Source organism: Oncorhynchus masou, unplaced genomic scaffold (assembly GCF_036934945.1).
Source record: "Oncorhynchus masou masou isolate Uvic2021 unplaced genomic scaffold, UVic_Omas_1.1 unplaced_scaffold_3407, whole genome shotgun sequence".
NCBI classification, from domain to species: domain Eukaryota; kingdom Metazoa; phylum Chordata; class Actinopteri; order Salmoniformes; family Salmonidae; genus Oncorhynchus; species Oncorhynchus masou.
The window spans coordinates 1-18,363 of NW_027009818.1; the positions used below are offsets into that span (position 1 = coordinate 1).

At 43.0% G+C, this 18,363-nt stretch overlaps 1 protein-coding gene across 1 annotated transcript; it reads left to right on the top strand.

Moving 5' to 3' along the window:
* Positions 1-133: 133 nt before the first annotated feature.
* On the top strand, positions 134-3,346 carry LOC135534436 (unconventional myosin-Va-like; the record flags this gene model as incomplete). Its single annotated transcript, XM_064961428.1, has 8 exons — positions 134-288; positions 452-541; positions 714-864; positions 1,184-1,368; positions 1,797-1,894; positions 1,992-2,166; positions 2,455-2,535; positions 3,173-3,346. Coding segments are annotated over 8 exons (1,109 nt in total), but the record flags the coding sequence as incomplete, so codon positions are not given.
* Between the last annotated feature and the right edge of the window lie 15,017 nt (positions 3,347-18,363).

Consider the following 18,363-nt stretch of genomic DNA (forward strand, 5'->3'; position numbering starts at 1 on the left):
CTTTCTTTCTCTACCTCTCTCTCTACCTCTCTCTCTACCTCTCTATGAGTGATAGAGAGAAGTTTTTACATAGATACAGGCATATACATAGATAATCCAATAGTCTATTGTAACAGACAATTATCTGTAACAGAGTTGAAGCCTCGTGGTGTAGCGGTGAATCTGATCCCAGGCCTGCCAGCCTACATCCTCTTCATGTGTCTGAGGCATGCTGACTATGTCAACGATGACCAGAAGGTCAGGACGCTGCTCACATCCACCATCAACAGCATCAAGAAGATACTCAAGGTGCGTAGGGCTCTGGTTTAAAGTAGTGCACTATATAGGGTAGAGGAAGGATGTAATGTGGGACACCCTATGATGTCAGTACAACTACATTAAGTTGCTCCTATACTTGTGTAGTAACACTGTAATTACACTAGTAACTATATTGTCATTTTATCTCTGTCAGAAACGGGGGGATGACTTTGAGACGGTCTCTTTCTGGCTGTCCAACACCTGCCGCTTCCTCCACTGTCTCAAACAGTACAGCGGAGATGAGGTGAGACCGGACCCAGCACACACACAAACGCTTACAGAGCGAGACACACACACACACACAGACAGTCTGCAACGGTACAGCGGAGGTGAGGTACTCCCCAAAACACAGACACACCCCAACCTGTGTGTTTGTATCTGTTTCTCTTTCTTCCTCCTCCTCTCTGCTCCTGCAGTCGTTTATGAAGCACAACACTCCTAAGCAGAATGATCACTGCCTGTCTAACTTTGACCTGGCTGAGTACCGGCAGGTCCTCAGTGACCTGGCCATTCAGATCTACCAGCAGCTCATCAAATGCATGGAGAACATCCTACAGCCCATGATTGGTGAGTACACCACGCTGTGTGTGTTTTTATTGAATTCAACCTTTATTTAACTAGGCAAGTCAGTTAAGAACAAATTCTTATTTACAATGACGGCCAAACCCGGACAACGCTGGGCCAATTGTTCGCTGCCCTGTGGGACTCCCAATCACAACCGGATGTGATACAGCCTAGATTCGAACCAGGGAATGTAGTGAAGCCTCATGCACTGAGATGCAGGGCCTTAGACCGCTGTGCCACTCTGTGGTGTGTGGGTGGGTGAACATCCAACCACTAACGTGTAGTGTGTGTGTGTGTGTGTGTGTGTGTGTGTGTGTGTCAGTCTCTGGTATGTTGGAGCATGAGACCATCCAGGGTGTGTCGGGGGTTAAGCCGACCGGTCTGCGTAAACGGACATCGAGCATCGCTGACGAGGGAACCTACACGCTGGAATCCATCTTACGCCAGCTCAGCGCTTTCCACTCCACCATGTGTCAGCACGGCACCGACCCTGAACTCATCAAACAGGTCCGTGTGCATGTGTCTGACCCTGACCCTTGGCTGTGTTCTGACCCTGACCCTTGGCTATGTTCTGACCCTGACACTTGGCTGTGTTCTGACCCTGACCCTTGGCTGTGTTCTGACCCTTGGCTGTGTTCTGACCCTGACCCTTGGCTGTGTTCTGACCCTGACCCTTGGCTATGTTCTGACCCTGACCCTTGGCTGTGTTCTGACCCTGACCCTTGGCTGTGTTCTGACCCTTGGCTGTGTTCTGACCCTGACCCTTGGCTGTGTTCTGACCCTGACCCTTGGCTGTGTTCTGACCCTTGGCTGTGTTCTGACCCTTGGCTGTGTTCTGACCCTGACCCTTGGCTGTGTTCTGACCCTGACCCTTGGCTGTGTTCTGACCCTGACCCTTGGCTGTGTTCTGACCCTTGACTGTGTTCTGACCCCAGGTTGTGAAGCAGCAGTTCTACATCATTGGAGCTGTGACTCTCAACAATCTACTGCTGCGTAAAGACATGTGCTCCTGGAGCAAAGGCATGCAGATCAGGTCAGTTCAGAGAGGCTGCCATGTCTTATGTATAGACAGACTGTGTCTAATGTGTTTTATAGAGTGTGTGTGTAACGTATATAATGTGGTGTACCAGGTATAACGTGAGTCAGCTGGAGGAGTGGCTGCGTGACAAGTCTCTGATGCTGTGTGGAGCCAAGGAGACTCTGGAGCCTCTGATTCAGGCTGCTCAGCTGCTGCAAGTCAAGAAGAAGACGGACGAAGACGCCGAGGCCATCTGCTCCATGTGCAACAGCCTGTCCACATCTCAGGTAACCAAACACAGCTCACTATTCTGCTCATGTACTAAACCAATTAGAGCCCTCTCTACCAGTCACGTACTGAACTAACCAATCACAGCCCTCTCTACTACTCAGGTACTGAACTAGTCAATCACAGCCCTCTCTACCACTTAGTTCCTGAACTAACCAATCCCAGCCCTTGGGTACTCAATTTACCAGTCAAGCCCTATCACTGCAGAGAATGGGACAGGGGATCAGTTGAGTTAATAGTTCAAGGTTCAACGAATGAAGTTTGTCTCTGTGTTTCTGTGTTCCCAGATTGTGAAGGTGTTGAACCTGTACACTCCAGTCAACGAGTTTGAAGAGAGGGTGTCTGTTACCTTCATACGAACCATACAGGTAAGACCTGTCTGTCTGTCTCTGTCTGTCTGTCTGTGTCTGTCTGTCTGTGCATATAAGTAACTGTAACTAATGTATATATTTTCTCTCTCACTCCCTCTTTGTTTCTCCCTCTCTGTCTCCCTGTTCTTCCTCTCCTCCCCCTCTCTCTCCCTGTCCTTCCCCCTCTCTCCGTCCTTCCCTTCCTCCCCCTCTCTCTCCCTGTCCTTCCCTTCCTCCCCCTCTCTCTGTCCTAACTGTCGCTCTAATTCCTCCCCCCCTCTCTCTCTCCTGTCCTTCCCCTCCTCCCCCTCGCTCTCCCTGTCCTTCCCCTCCCTCCCCTCCTTCCCCTCCTCCCCCTCTCTCCCTGTCCTTCCCCTCCTCCCCTCTCTCTCCCTGTCCTTCCCTTCCCCCCTCTCTCCCTCCTTCCCCTGTCTCTCCCCCTCCTCCCCCTCTCCCCCTCCTTCCCTCCTCCCCCCTCCTCCCTGTCCTTCCCTTCCTCCCCCTCTCTCCCCCTCCCTGTCCTTCCCTTCCTCCCCCTCTCTCTCCCTGTCCTTCCCTTCCTCCCCCTCTCTCCCTCCTCCCTCTCCCTGTCCTTCCCCTTCCTCCCCCTCTCTCTCCCTGTCCTTCCCTTCCTCCCCCTCTCTCTGTCTGTCAGACTCGTTTGCCTTCCCTTCCTCCCCCTCTCTGGGACCGCTGTGAGACTCCTCAGCTGTTGATGGACACTAAGATCATCTACCCAGTCACCTTCCCTTTCAACCCCTCCTCTCTGGCCTTGGAGACTATCCAAATACCAGGCTCCCTCAACCTAGCCTTCCTTACCCGCGTCTAACACACACACACACACACACACACACACACACACATACACAACTAATAGATAGGCTATACATATGTACACATGCATACACAAATCATTCTCTTCCTAACACATCCAAACACTTACATACAGTGCACACACACATACACACGCTCAGCCTCCACCCTACGGTAGTCTTTGTATCAGTAGTTGAAAGCCCATCGTCCTCCGCGTGTACAAATGCTCAACTCTAAGAGAATGCACCGCTACAGGCCACCTTTTCTCCTATCTTACCCCCTTTTACTAAGCTACACTCCCCACCTATAACCCCATTTAAGACCTAGTACCGTGTTCCCCCAGTCCTCTTTTCTCCTCTTTGTTCTCTTCTCAATAGTGTAGTGTTTTCTAGCAGTCCGGTTCTCCCATAGGAATGTATTACTGTACACTTAAGCTAGCTGTCCAGGGCTAGCATCACAGCTAGCTAGCTCCTTCAGCTAAGCTCAGCTAGCATCTGTTGTGTTATGATAGGATGCTAGCGCTTCCACAGTTATCTAGCTAGCATCAGTTTTGAGTACATCGTTATCAACTCACCCACTGAACACATTCAAGCCAAGTGCAGTACCAATTGTCTGTACCATACTTTTATACATATATAAATACATATAAATATTAATATATATATATATATATCACGCTAGGGTGTTTTATTTATTGCATTTATCTCACTCCCTTTCCTAAAATAGGTTTTTCTTTGCAGACAGAAAACATGGATACCGTAGACTTGTAGGCTTATCTCTCCAGCTTTCCAGACCGGAGAGAAGTATGGCCATGGAAAGACCACTAGAGTCCTGTAGTATTAGAATTATGTCTACAGCAGATGATCTATGCAGTCTCATTTAGTTAGCACTATTTAATGTAGCTTTTTATTTGTTTAGCTCATGATGTATTGTGCTTTAAGATCTCTCTGCCATAGCTTTGTCCTGCTTTAACCTGCTTCTCTAGTAGATCTGCACTTTAGCACCACTGCACCAGAGGTTGAAATAGAGGATTAGACTGGAACAGAGGTTGAAATAGAGGATTAGACTGGAACAGAGGTTGAAATAGAGGATTAGACTGGAACAGAGGTTGAAATAGAGGATTAGACTGGAACAGAGGTTGAAATAGAGGATTAGACTGGAACAGAGGTGAAATAGAGGATTAGAACAGAGGTTGAAATAGAGGATTAGACTGGAACAGAGGTTGAAATAGAGGATTAGACTGGAACAGAGGTTGAAATAAATAGAGGATTAGACTGGAACAGAGGTTGAAATAGAGGATTAGACTGGAACAGAGGATTAGTTTGGAACAGAGTTTGAAATAGAGGATTAGACTGGAACAGAGGTTGAAATAGAGGATTAGACTGGAACAGAGGTTGAAATAGAGGATTAGACTGGAACAGAGGTTGAAATAGATAGAGGATTAGACTGGAACAGAGGTTGAAATAGATAGAGGATTAGACGTGCAGTAGTTGGCTAGACTGGACGAGTAGTTTAGATGGGTAAACTATCAGGTTTAGACGGCTTCAGCTACTGTACTTGCTTCTCCACTTTAACTAAATAGTTTGGTTTCAAAACCCCTACAGAGGACTCACTAACTCACACACACTAGTGACTGTTGTTAAACAGAAGCACACTGGATCCTACATATCCACGACCACAGCGTTTTCCAAAACGATGTGGGGTCGCCTGATTTTTAAAAATGGGGTCGAAAAAAAATACAATAAAACCGCGCTTTGTTCATAGAACCAGGGTTACGTCGGTAACCTCTGGTAGCCTCGGTAACCTCTGGTAGCCTCGGTAACCTCCGGTAGCCTCGGTAACCTCTGGTGGCCTCGGTAATCTCCGGTAGCCTCGGTAACCTCTGGTAGCCTCGGTAACCTCTGGTAGCCTCGGTAACCTCTGGTATCTCGGTAACCTCTGGTAGCCTCGGTAACCTCTGGTAGCCTCGGTAACCTCCGGTAGCCTCGGTAACCTCTGGTGGCCTCGGTAACCTCTGGTGGCCTCGGTAACCTCCGGTAGCCTCGGTAACCTCCGGTAGCCTCGGTAACCTCTGGTAGCCTCGGTAACCTCTGGTACCTCGGTAACCTCCGGTAGCCTCGGTAGCCTCGGTAACCTCTGGTAGCCTCGGTAACCTCCGGTAGTCTCGGTAACCTCTGGTAGCCTCTAGATACAGTTGTAATAAACAGAGCGGTTTCTGTTTTCCTCCTACAAATGTGGCTCTATCTTTTAAAAGATACAACATATAATGACCCCATCACTGAAAGATCAGACTCTCAGGAACATGGATGTGTCTTCTGTTTCCTTCTACAATGGCCACAAGCCTCATTAGAACAGAGTGGACAAGACCAGGAACTAAATCAGATAAAACAATACGTTTACATTAGCGTTGACATCACTTTTTTCTACATGGTGGAGTCGTGATGTTTTATTATATCAAAATGGGGCTGCAGACCAAACAGTTGGAACTCCTGCAGCACCAACTACTACATATCTACATGTCCTCACCCCACCACTCTGTCTGCTCCACTCTCGGTACATTATGATGGACAAGATCTATAGGTATTCCTTTCAGTATTATAGCTTTGGAAAGGAGGTTGTGTGTTACTAAACCTGGTTACCACTGAGCCAGTCTGTTTTACTGTAGTTGCTCTCATAATTCATCGCATTTAGACTCAATATCAACCATGTCTTGAATGTTTTTCCCTACAGCCTGTATGATAATGCTGCCTTGCCAGCTTTATTCCAGAAACTAAATCACTTCTTTGTAGACAAACTATTACATGCCCTGGCTACAGTCTCTACTCTACCCTACTCTAACTCTTACCCCCTTCTTTCATTCCCTACTAACCTACTCTAACCCCCTTCTTTCATTCCCTACTAAACTACTCTAACCCCCTTCTTTCATTCCCTACTAACCTACTCTTACCCCCTTCTTTCATTCCCTACTAACCTACTCTTACCCCTTCTTTCATTCCCTACTAACCTACTCTAACCCCCTTCTTTCATTCCCTACTAACCTCTTATTTCATTCCCTACTTTCTTATCCCTTCTTTCATTCCCTACTAACCTACTCTTACCCCTTCTTTCATTCCCTACTAACCTACTCTAACAACTCCTTCACTGTCTCCCCAATCCCCTCTTCACTGTCTCCCCAATCCCCTCTTCACTGTCTCCCCAACCCCCTCTTCACTGTCTCCCCAACCCCCACTTGTCTATCTCCCCAACCCCCCCTTCACTGACTCCCCAACCCCCCCCTCACTGTCTCCCCAACCCCCCCTTCACTGTCTCCCCTACCCCCCTTCTTCACTGTCTCCCCTACCCCCCTCTTCACTGTCTTCCCTACCCCCCTTCTTCACTGTCTCCCCTACCCCCCTCTTCACTGTCTCCCCACCCCCTCTTCACTGTCTCCCCAACCCCTCTTCACTGTCTCCCCAACCCCCTCTTCACTGTCTCCCCAACCCCCTCTTCACTGTCTCCCCAACCCCCTCTTCACTGTCTCCCCTACCCCCTTCTTCACTGTCTCCCCTACCCCCCTCTTCACTGTCTCCCCAACCCCCTCTTCACTGTCTCCCCAACCCCCTCTTCACTGTCTCCCCAACCCCCTCTTCACTGTGTCCCAACATCAGCCAAGTCTGTTTTCATGGCTCTACTTTTAGAGAAAGCAGCCATGTTTTTACTCAGCACCAGATAGAGACCAGGAGAGGGCGACATTGGACACTAGGTCACATGACTGTGGCTTCTCTAAAACCAGACGTTCTGCCAGATGTTCTATAGAATCAAAGAAGATATACTAACATTCTATTCACTACCACTAAGGCCCTTCTAACCTCTCTGACTGGTCAACCGCTGAGGGAGAGACAGGATAGAACTACATTTCTCATCATCGTAGCCTCTCTTCCTTACTTGTGCCATCAGTGTTCACCCATACCCTAACTGCTCATCAACCATCAACTTTATTTAACCATCAACCTTTTGTTTAATCTTCAACCTTATTTTACCGTGACCTTTATTTGCCTCCCAACCCTGACCCTTTGAATTTTGTTCCCTGGCCTATAGAGACACGCGACTCAGAAAAACATATTATTATTACTGTCATTGATGTAGGAGTCAAGTTCATGTTTAAACTTGTTTTGTGGTGCAATTTCATTAATAATCCTATATTTATTATTGGGACCATCATGAGTGTATTGTATAAAAATTAAACATGGCCTTTTTGTTACATTTTTGCAGCGTTGCATTTTCATGAAGGATTTTTAGGATGAAGTTTTAGGTTGTTCAACATGTGTATAGTGATACCAGATCTAAAATGCATATCTGCATCTTGGACGATACTGGAAAACGATACTGGAATACTGCAGGTTTTACCCTTGTGAATGTTTTAGCTGTTATTGATCATACATATAGGATGACTTCATTGTTACTCATGTTTGGGACAAAGCCTTACATATGATTTTAAAAACACTATCATCTCCTGTCTGTCTTTGTCTGTGTCTGTCTGTTACACGACTACTGTTTTAAAAAGTAGCATTGTTATTGAATGTTTTGACAAGTTGTCCTTAGATCTTATTTCAGAGGCTGGGATGGAAGGATTGTTTTGCTTTCTGTCTAGACGCACTTTTTGAAATATTTACTGAACAAGTTGAATAAACGCTGATAAAGTTAGCTCTGTCTGCCCTTAACCTATCTGATATTCTAATTTCTTTGATCATCATGTGGTTTATGCTCCTCCAGAGAGGTAATCTAGCTGTAGTCATTTACACAGTAGAAGGCTATAGTCTTACTGACTATCCCAAATGGTACCATATTCACTAGATAGTGCACAGCTTTTGACCAGGGCCCATAGGGAATAGGGCGCCATTTGGTATGTACCCTTAGCCCATTTCTATGATTAGCCTTCGTCAAGCAGTGTAGATGGACCACTCTTCTCGCTCTCTCCTTTCCTTATAGTGTCCCACTCTGTATATGCTATGTGCCTCAGACAGGCTTGTTCATGTAGACACTCTGTGATACGACCGGTCTTCACCTCATTTGAGATATACATTTTAACATCTCCAGATGGTTCTTAAAATAGATACTTAAAATCTCCCTTTTTATGGTTTTGACAATTGAGGTCAATGCTAAAGTATCACATCAAGTCACGACATCATCACCAACCGACACATCTCATTGATCTAATGATCTTCAGACTTCATACAGGCCACCTGTGGTAGAGATGCTGAACTCTGCTCTCTCCTCTCCATCTCCTCGCTTCTATTCACTTCTTTGTCCTCTCTCCTCCCGTGTGTACATCGGGAGAACTGGACTGTGTGTATAATTCCTGGTAGCTGTACTTAGTGAATATGTTCACCATTAAGAAACTTGGAATAAGTTTAAATTGTCAAACCCTGTAAAAGACAAATAAAGGAATTCAGCACTGAAAATATTTGTTTATTTTTTTGTCCAAAGCCAAAAGCAAGCTGTGGTCATGAATGGGTTATGAAAATGATAGCAGTTATTATATTACTGTATTATTTATAAACATTCTGCCATGGAATTTTAGCTTTAAGTTCATATTAAATACGTTAACTATTTCTGCCCTCAGACCGTCCAGTGGCTAGCTGACCTATAGCCTGAACAAGTAATACAGCCCTTATTAACAACAGATCTAGGATAAGATAACATTACCACCAACAATAACATTTACCATTAGTGGAGGTGAAACAATCTGACCTTGGACCAGTGATTAGGGACAGCTTCTATCCAGTCATTATACTTTGGGCTTCATCCCAAATGGAACTATATTCTCTTTCTTGTGCACTACTTTTGACCAGGCCATCGGGTTCTGGACATAAGAAGTGCACTTTAAAGGGGATATAGTGCCATTTGGGACGTGACCCTGGTCTGTACCTGAGGGTAATATTGTGGCGTGGTCAAAGCCCTTGGTAAGTAGCTTAGTGTTCCCTCTCTGTCGCTGCCCTCCAATCCTCTAACTAACGTTGGAAAACACTCCTCAGGATAGCATACCGTCTGACAGACAAACCAACTTCCTCATTAGGTAAGAACTATATTATATGTTTGTTATGATGATGTCATGCAGTTATGTTGGAAACAGTTGGTCAGCATTTGTTTCTATGTAAGGCATATCAGATCTGTAAGCATGTACAATATGAGATGGACTGATTTTAAATAATGACAAGGTGTTGACTTAGTTATAACTCAATATACAAGGCCTTCAGTAATGTATTTAGGATATTACTTTGATAAATTGATAGACCGCGGAAAAGCCATACATGGACTGTATAGGGCTTAGTGTTAGGTGGATCACTATCAGCACTGTAACAGTAAAGCCTATTTCTCAGTCTCTATTTTAAGCATGTGGCTAGTACAGTACGGAACGGTGTACACTAGTATAGGAAGTTTGTGGGTACCATCCACTACCGTTGTGCCCTCGAGCAAGGCACTCACTCCGGCATAACCCCCACATAGCTCCAGGGGTGCTGCATTGTGGTTGACCTTGTGCTTGTTGGAAGTGTCTGTATGTTGTTATGTGTTTCTGTGCTGTCCTGGGGGTTGGGAGCAGCGCATCCTGCATTCCTAAGGCTACTGATCAAAATAGTCACATGGCTAGCATATAACAAATATACAACATATCAACCTAGGATCAATGATTGAGCCAGCTAACTTACCTAAATATTTAGAAATATTCATGTTAGTTTTGTAAATGGGCATGGTCTACTACTCTAATTTACTCAACAACCAAAAACACAAAGTCCGATCATAAGTAAAAAATTGTATTAACCAATAGTTAATAATCAAAGTTAGCTGGCTGACCCTGCTTTGTAGTATACCCCTCAGACCCATGGTTCAGACAATAGGCAGACAAGATCGGAACAAAAATGGCAATTGTGGGAGGAGCACAAGGTCAACCTGGAGTTATGTAGGGGTAATATTCTAATAAAATAACATGTTTGTTGTCAGATGTAAACAACAGGTACAGACTAACAGTGAAATGCTTACTTACGGGCCCTTCCCATATAGCAGCAAGCGCCCTGCTCAACGGCACAATGGCAGCTACTAACTTCCTAATAATATAGTTATATTTCTACAACTGTGTGTTTATCTCTAGCACTGTGTATACACTGTGTAGTGCCTTGCGTTTGGAGGTCGAGCAGTTTCCATACCAGGCAGTGATGCAACCAGTCAGGATGTTCTCGATGGTGCAGCTGTAGAACCTTTTGAGGATCTGTCGATCCATGCCAAATCTTTTCAGTCCTCTGAGGGGGAATAGGCTTTGTCATGCCCTCTTCATGGCTGTCTTGGTGTGTTTGGACCATGATAGTTTGTTGGTAATGTGGACACAAAGGAACTTGAAGCTCTCAACCTGTTCCACTACAGCCCCGCTGATGAGAATGGGGGCGTGCTCGGGTCCTCCTTTTTCTGTAGTCTCCTTTGTCTTGATCACGTTGAGGGAGAGGTTGTTGTCCTGGCACCACACGACCAGGTCTCTGACCTCCTCCCTATAGACTGTCTCATTGTTGCCGGTGATCGGGCATACCACTGTGTCATCGGCAAACTTGATGATGGCGTTGGAGTTGTGCCTGGCCATGCAGTCATAAGTGAACAAGGAGTACAGGAGGGGACTGAGCACGCACTCCTGAGGGGCCCCCGTGTTGAGGATAAGCGTGGCGGATGTGTTGTTCCCTATCCTTACCACCTGGGGGCGGCCCGTCAGGAAGTCCAGGGTCCAGTTGCAGAGGGAGGTGTTTAGTCCCAGGGTCCTTAGCTTAGTGATGAGCTTTGAGGGAACTATGGTGTTGAACTCTAGTCAATGAATAGCATTCTCACATAGGTGTTCCTTTTATCCAGGTGGGAAAGGGCAGTGTGGAGTGCAATAGATATTGTATCATCTGTGGATCTGTTGGGGCGGTATGCAAATTGGAGTGGGTCTAGGGTTTCTGGGATGGTGGTGTTGATGGGAGCCATGACCAGCCTTTCAAAGCACTTCATGGCTACAGACAGGTCGGTAGTCATTTACAGACGGGTTGGGTCGGTAGTCATTTACAGACGGGTTGGGTCGGTAGTCATTTACAGACGGGTTGGGTCGGTAGTCATTTACAGACGGGTTGGGTCGGTAGTCATTTACAGACGGGTTGGGTCGGTAGTCATTTACAGACGGGTTGGGTCTGAGTCATTTACAGACGGGTTGGGTCGGTAGTCATTTACAGACGGGTTGGGTCGGTAGTCATTTACAGAGGGTTGGGTCGGTAGTCATTTAGGCAGGTTACTTTAGTTCTTGGGCACGTTCTTGGGCAAACATGGTGGTCTGCAAGAAATATTGGACATTACAGACTCAGTCAGGGACAGGTTGAAAATGTCAGTGAAGACACTTTCCAGTTGGCCAATACTGTCATCAAGGCAACGGGTGGCTACGTTGAAGAATCTCAAACATAACATTTATTTTGATTTAACACTTATGGTTACTACAGGATTTCCTGTTATTTCATAGTTTTAATGTCTTCACTAGTATTCTACAATGTAGAAAATAGTAAAAATAAAGAAAACCCCTTGAATGAGTAGGTGTGTCCAAACTTTTGACTGGTACTGTAAGTATTCAGACCCTTCACTATGATGCTACAAGCTTAGCACACCTATATTTGAGGAGTTTCTTCCATTCTTCTCTGCAGATCCTCTCAAGCTCTCTCAGGTTGGATGGGTTCAAGCGTTAGGTGCACAGACTATTTTCAGGTCTTTAGCGATGTTCGATCAGGTTTTAAGTCCAGGCTCTGGCTGGGTCACTCAAGTACATTCAGAGACTTGTCCCAAAGACTTTGACACTCCTGGTCTTGTTATGGCTGTGTGATTAGGGTTGTTGATACTGTGGAAGGTGAACACTTCATGGCCAGACAGTCTGAGGTCCTTTAAGAGTTCTGGAGCAGGTTTTTATCAAGGTTCTTTAGTGTTCTTTGGCCCGGGACTATCTTTGCTTGAATCCTGACTAGTCTCCCAGTCCCTGCCACTGAAAATGTCATCCCCACACCCATGATTCTGCCACCACCATGCTTCACCAAGGGATGGTGCCAGGTGCCTCCAGACGTGATGTTGGCATTCAGGCCAAAGAGTTCAACTTTGCGACCTTCTTCGCCAGAGAATTTGTTTCTCATGGTCTAAAACTGTATTTTTTTGTGAAGAATCAACAACAAGTGGGACACAATCATGAAGTGGAACTTTATTGGATATTTCAAACTTGGTCTTGGACCAAGAATCTTGTTTCCAAGTCAGGTGCTTAACAAATCAAAAACTGAAAAGTGGCTTCCATCTTCAGCCCCTTTACCAGTAAAGCCCTCCAGATTGATGGAGTGCTGAAGAGCCAATGTTGTCCTTCTAGAAATGATGATAAATCTCCCATCTCCACAGAGCAACTCTGGAGTTCAGTCAGTGTGACCATCAGAGGTTCTTGGTCATCTCCCTGACCAAGGCCTTTCACCCCCGGCAGGTCTCAGTTTACTGGGTGGACAGCTTAGGAAGAGTCTTGGATTCCAAACTTTTTCCATTTAAGAATGATAGAGGCCACTGTGTTCTTGGGGATTATTGAAATGGAAATGTATTGACCACTGCAAATCTACCAAGACCTGGCCAATCCCTCTAAACTTTCAGCTCATACAAGGAGAAGACTGATCAGAGATGCAGCCAAGAGGCCCATGATCACTCTGAATGAACTGTCAGAGATCTACAGCTGAGGTGGGAGTGCTCTGTCCATAGGACAATCAATCAATCGAATATTACAAATCTGGCCAATGGAAGAGTGGCAAGAATCAAGCCATTTCTTAAATCTCCATAAAAAGTGTTGTTTTAATTTGCCAAAGTACCCTGGGAGCACACCAAACATGTGGAAGAGTGCTCTGGTCAGATTAAACCAAAATTGAACTTTTTCAAAATGCAAAACGTTATGTTTGGCGTAAAAAGCAACTGAGCTCATCATTAACACACCATATTGTGTGTCAAACAATGGTGATGGCAGATTTCTATGTGTGTAATGTAATGTTCTATTTCTTCACTGTGTCAATGTGGTTAAATTTGATGTGGTAAGATAGTGTTCCATTTCTACTGTGTGTAATGTAATGTTCTATTTCAAAAGACTGTGTGTAATGTAGTGTTCTATTTCTACTGTGTGTAATGTAAAGTTATATTTCTACTGTGTGTAATGGTTCAAAAATAAACATATCCAGGTTTCTACTGTGTGTAATATAGTGTTCTATTTCTACTGTGTGTAATGTACTGTTACTATTTCACTGTGTGTAACCTACTGAGTGTTCTATTTCTACTGTGTGTAATGTAAAAATGTTCATTTCTACTGTGTGTAATATAGTGTTCTATTTCTACTGTGTGTAATGTAAAAGTGTTCTATTTCTACTGTGTGTAATATACTGTTCTATTTCTACTGTGTGTAATTTGTTATATTTCTACTGTGTGTAATAAAGTGTTCTATTTCATGATTGTGTAATGTTGTTCTATTTCTTCTGTGTGTAATATAGTTTCTATTTTACTGTGTGTAATGTAATGTTATATTTCTACTGTGTGTAATGTAGTGTTCTATTTCTACTGTGCACTGTAAGAATCTCAAATATAAAATTTATTTTATTTCTACTGATTTAACACTTTTGGTTAATGTAGTGTTCTATTATTTCTACTGTGTGTAATATAGTGTTCTATTTCTACAATGTGTAATGTAGTGTTAAAGATTTCCCTGTTGTAATGAGTAGTGTTCCAAATTTTACTGGTGTAATGTATTCAGACCCTTCACTATTTCTACTGTGTGTAATTTGAGTGTTTCTATTTCTTCTCTGTGTCCTAATCAAGCTTCTATTTGGATGGGTAATGTAGTGTTCTATTTTCTGTGTCTAATGATGTTCGATTTCTACTGTGTGTAAGTATAGGTTCTATTTCACTGTGTGTAATTCAGTGACTTGTCCCAAATGCCAGTGTTCTTTTATGGCTGTGTGTAATTGTAGTGTTCTATTTCTCTGTGTGTAAGAGTGTTCTATTTTTACAAGGATGTCTAATGTAGTGTTCTCCGTTCATTTGCCCAATCCTGACTAGTCTCCCAGTCCCTGCCACTGAAAAACATTTCTACTGTGTGTAATTCTGCCACCACCATGCTTCACCGTGTGTATGGTGCCAGTTTCCTCCATTTCGTACTGTGTGTAATTAGTGTTCAAAGATTTCAATCTTGTGTTTAATGTAGTGTTCTTTTCTACTGTGGTCTGAGAGTGTTCTATTTCTTTTGTGTGTAATGTAGTGTTCTGTTTCACTGTGTTTAACTGAGGAGTGTTCCATTTCCACTACTGTGATTGATGTAGTGTTACTATTTCTCCTTCTAGTAATGGTGTCTCCCATCTCCACAGAGTCTAATTCAGTCAGTGTTCTATTTCTACTGTGTGTAATCTCCCTGACCAAGTTTCTCCCCCGATTTCTCTGTTTGTAATGTAGTGTTCAGCTCTACTGTGTGTCTTGGTGGTTCCAAACTTTTTACTTTAAGAATGATAGAGGCCACTGTGTTCTTTGGGGACCTCAATGCTGCACTGTGGACCTTCAATGCTCAGAAATGTTTTACTCCCCAGTGTGTAATGTATGTTCTATTGTCTCGGTGCTCTACGGACAATAATTTCAACCTCATGGCTTTTACTGTGTGAATATAGTGTTCAATTTCTACTGTGTGTAATGACAGTGTTCTATTTCTACTGTGTGTAATCAAGTGTTCTATTTCTACTGGTGTAATCATAGTGTTCTATTTCTACTGTCAATGTAAACAGTAGTGTTCTATTTCTGACTGTGTGTAATGTAGTGTTCTATTTCTACTGTATGTAATTCAGTGTTCTATTTCTACTGTGTGTAATGTAGTGTTCCATTTCTACTGTGTGTAATGTAGTGTTCTATTTCTACTGTGTGTAATGTAGTGTTCTATTTCTACTGTGTGTAATGTAGTGTTCTATTTCTACTGTGTGTAATGTAGTGTTCTATTTCTACTGTGTGTAATGTAGTGTTCTATTTCTACTGTGTGTAATGTAGTGTTCTATTTCTACTGTGTGTAATGTAGTGTTCTATTTCTACTGTGTGTAATATAGTGTTCTATTTCTACTGTGTGTAATGTAGTGTTCTATTTCTACTGTGTGTAATGTAGTGTTCTATTTCTACTGTGTGTAGATGTAGTGTTCTATTTCTACTGTGTGTAATGTAGTGTTCTATTTCTACTGTGTGTAATGTAGTGTTCTATTTCTACTGTGTGTAACTGCAGTGTTCTATTTCTACTGTGTGTAATGTAGTGTTCTATTTCTACTGTGTGTAATGTAGTGTTCTGTTTCTACTGTGTGTAATATAGTGTTCTATTTCTACTGTGTGTAATGTAGTGTTCTATTTCTACTGTGTGTAATGCAGTGTTCTATTTCTACTGTGTGTAATGCAGTGTTCGATTTCTACTGTGTGTAATGTAGTGTTCTATTTCTACTGTGTGTAATGTAGTGTTCTATTTCTACTGTGTGTAATGTAGTGTTCTATTTCTACTGTGTGTAATGTAGTGTTCTATTTCTACTGTGTGTAGACTGCAGTGTTCTATTTCTACTGTGTGTAATGTAGTGTTCTATTTCTACTGTGTGTAATGCAGTGTTCTATTTCTACTGTGTGTAATGTAGTGTTCTATTTCTACTGTGTGTAATGCAGTGTTCTATTTCTACTGTGTGTAATGTAGTGTTCTATTTCTACTGTGTGTAATGCAGTGTTCTATTTCTACTGTGTGTAATGTAGTGTTCGATTTCTACTGTGTGTAGACTGCAGTGTTCCATTTCTACTGTGTGTAGACTGCAGTGTTCCATTTCTACTGTGTGTAATGTAGTGTTCGATTTCTACTGTGTGTAATGTAGTTTTCTATTTCTACTGTGTGTAATGTAGTGTTCTATTTCTACTGTGTGTAATGTAGTGTTCTATTTCTACTGTATGTAATGCATTGTTTTATTTCTACTTTGTGTAATGTAATGTTCTATTTCTACTGTGTGTAATGTAGTGTTCTATTTCTACTGTGTGTAATGTAGTGTTCTATTTCTACTGTGTGTAATGTAGTGTTCTATTTCTACTGTGTGTAATGTAGTGTTCTATTTCTACTGTGTGTAATGCATATCTCCACCCTTATGTATATGTTACAGCCAACTATGTATTTATACAGTATTTGTCTGTATCAGATTGTGGTTATGTATCTGTTCTGTTTCTGCAGTGCCTAATCAACTGCAATATAGACACTGCAGAAATAGAACAGATACATAATGACCTGCAATATAGACACTGCAGAAATACAACAGATAAATAATGACCTGCAATATAGACACTGCAGAAATAGAACAGATAGATATTGCAAGCCTTTCTATACAGTTGAAGTGGGAAGTTTACATACACCTTAGCCAAATACATTTAAACTCAGTTTTTCACAATTCCTGACATTTAATCCTAGTAAAAATTCCTGTTTTAGGTCAGTTAGGATAACCACTTAATTTTAAGAATGTGAAATGTCAGAATAATAGTAGAGAGAATGATTTATTTCAGCTTTTATTTCTTTCATCACATTCCCAGTGGGTCAGAAGTTTACATACAGTAAATTAGTATTTGGTAGCATTGCCTATAAATTGTTTCACTTGGGTCAAACGTTTTGGGTAGCCTTCCACAAGCTACCCGCACACGCTTTTTAAGTTCTGCCAACAAGTTTTCTATAGGATTGAGGTCAGGGCTTTGTGATGGCCACTCCAATACCTTGACTTTGTTGTCCTTAAGCCATTTGCCACACCTTTGGAAGTACGCTTGGGGTCATTGTCCATTTGGAAGACCCATTTGCTACCAAGCTTTAACTTCCTGACTGATGTCTTGAGATGTTGCTTCAATATATCCACATAATGTTCCTTCCTCATATAGCCATGTATTTTGTTAAGTGCACCAGTCCTTCCTGCAGCAAAGCACCCCAACAACATGATGCTGCCACCCCCGTTCTTCGCGGTTGGGATGGTGTTCTTCAGCTTGCAAGCCTCCTCCTTTTTCCTCCGAACATAATGGTGGTCATTATGGTCAAACAGTTCTATTTTTGTTTCATCAGACTAGAGGACACTTCTCCAAAAAGTATGATCTTTGTCCCCATGTGCAGTTGCAAACCGTAGTCTGGCTTTTTTATGGCATTTCTGGAGCAGTGACTTCTTCCTTGCTGAACGTTATTTCGGGTTATGCCGATATAGGACTCGTTTTACTGTGGATACAGATACTTTTGTACCTGTTTCTTCCAGCATCTTCACAGGGTCCTTTGCTGTTGTTCTGGGATTCGCACCAAAGTAGGTTCATCTCTAGGAGACAGAACCCGTCTCCTTCCTGAGTGGTATGACGGCTGCGTGGGTCCATGGTGTTTATACTTGCGTACTATTGTTTGTACAGATGAACGTGGTACCTTCTGGCATTTGGAAATTGCTCCCAAGGATGAACCAGACTTGTGGAGGTTTACAATTTTATTTTTCGAGGTCTTGGCTGATTTCATTTGATTTTCCCATGATGTCAAGCAAAGGGACACTGAGTTTGAAGGTAGGCCTTGAAATACATCTACAGGTACACCTCCAATTGACTCAAATTATGTCAATTAGCTTATCAGAAGCTTCTAAAGCCATGACATAATTTTCTGGAGTTTTCCAAGCTGTTTAAAGGCACAATCAACTTAGTGTCTGTAAACTTCTGACCCACTGGAATAGTGATACAGTGAGTTATAAGTGAAATAATCTGTCTGTAAACAATTGTTGGAAAAATGACTTGTGTCATGCACAAGTAGATGTCCTAACCGACTTGCCAAAACTATAGTTTGTTAACAAGAAATGTGTGGAGTGGTTGAAAACGAGTTTTAATGACTCCAACCTAAGTGTATGTAAACTTCAACTGTATCTGTTCTATTTCTACACGGTGTATATTGCAGCTCATTATTTATCTGTTCTATTTCTGCAGTGTCTATGTTGCAGTTCATTA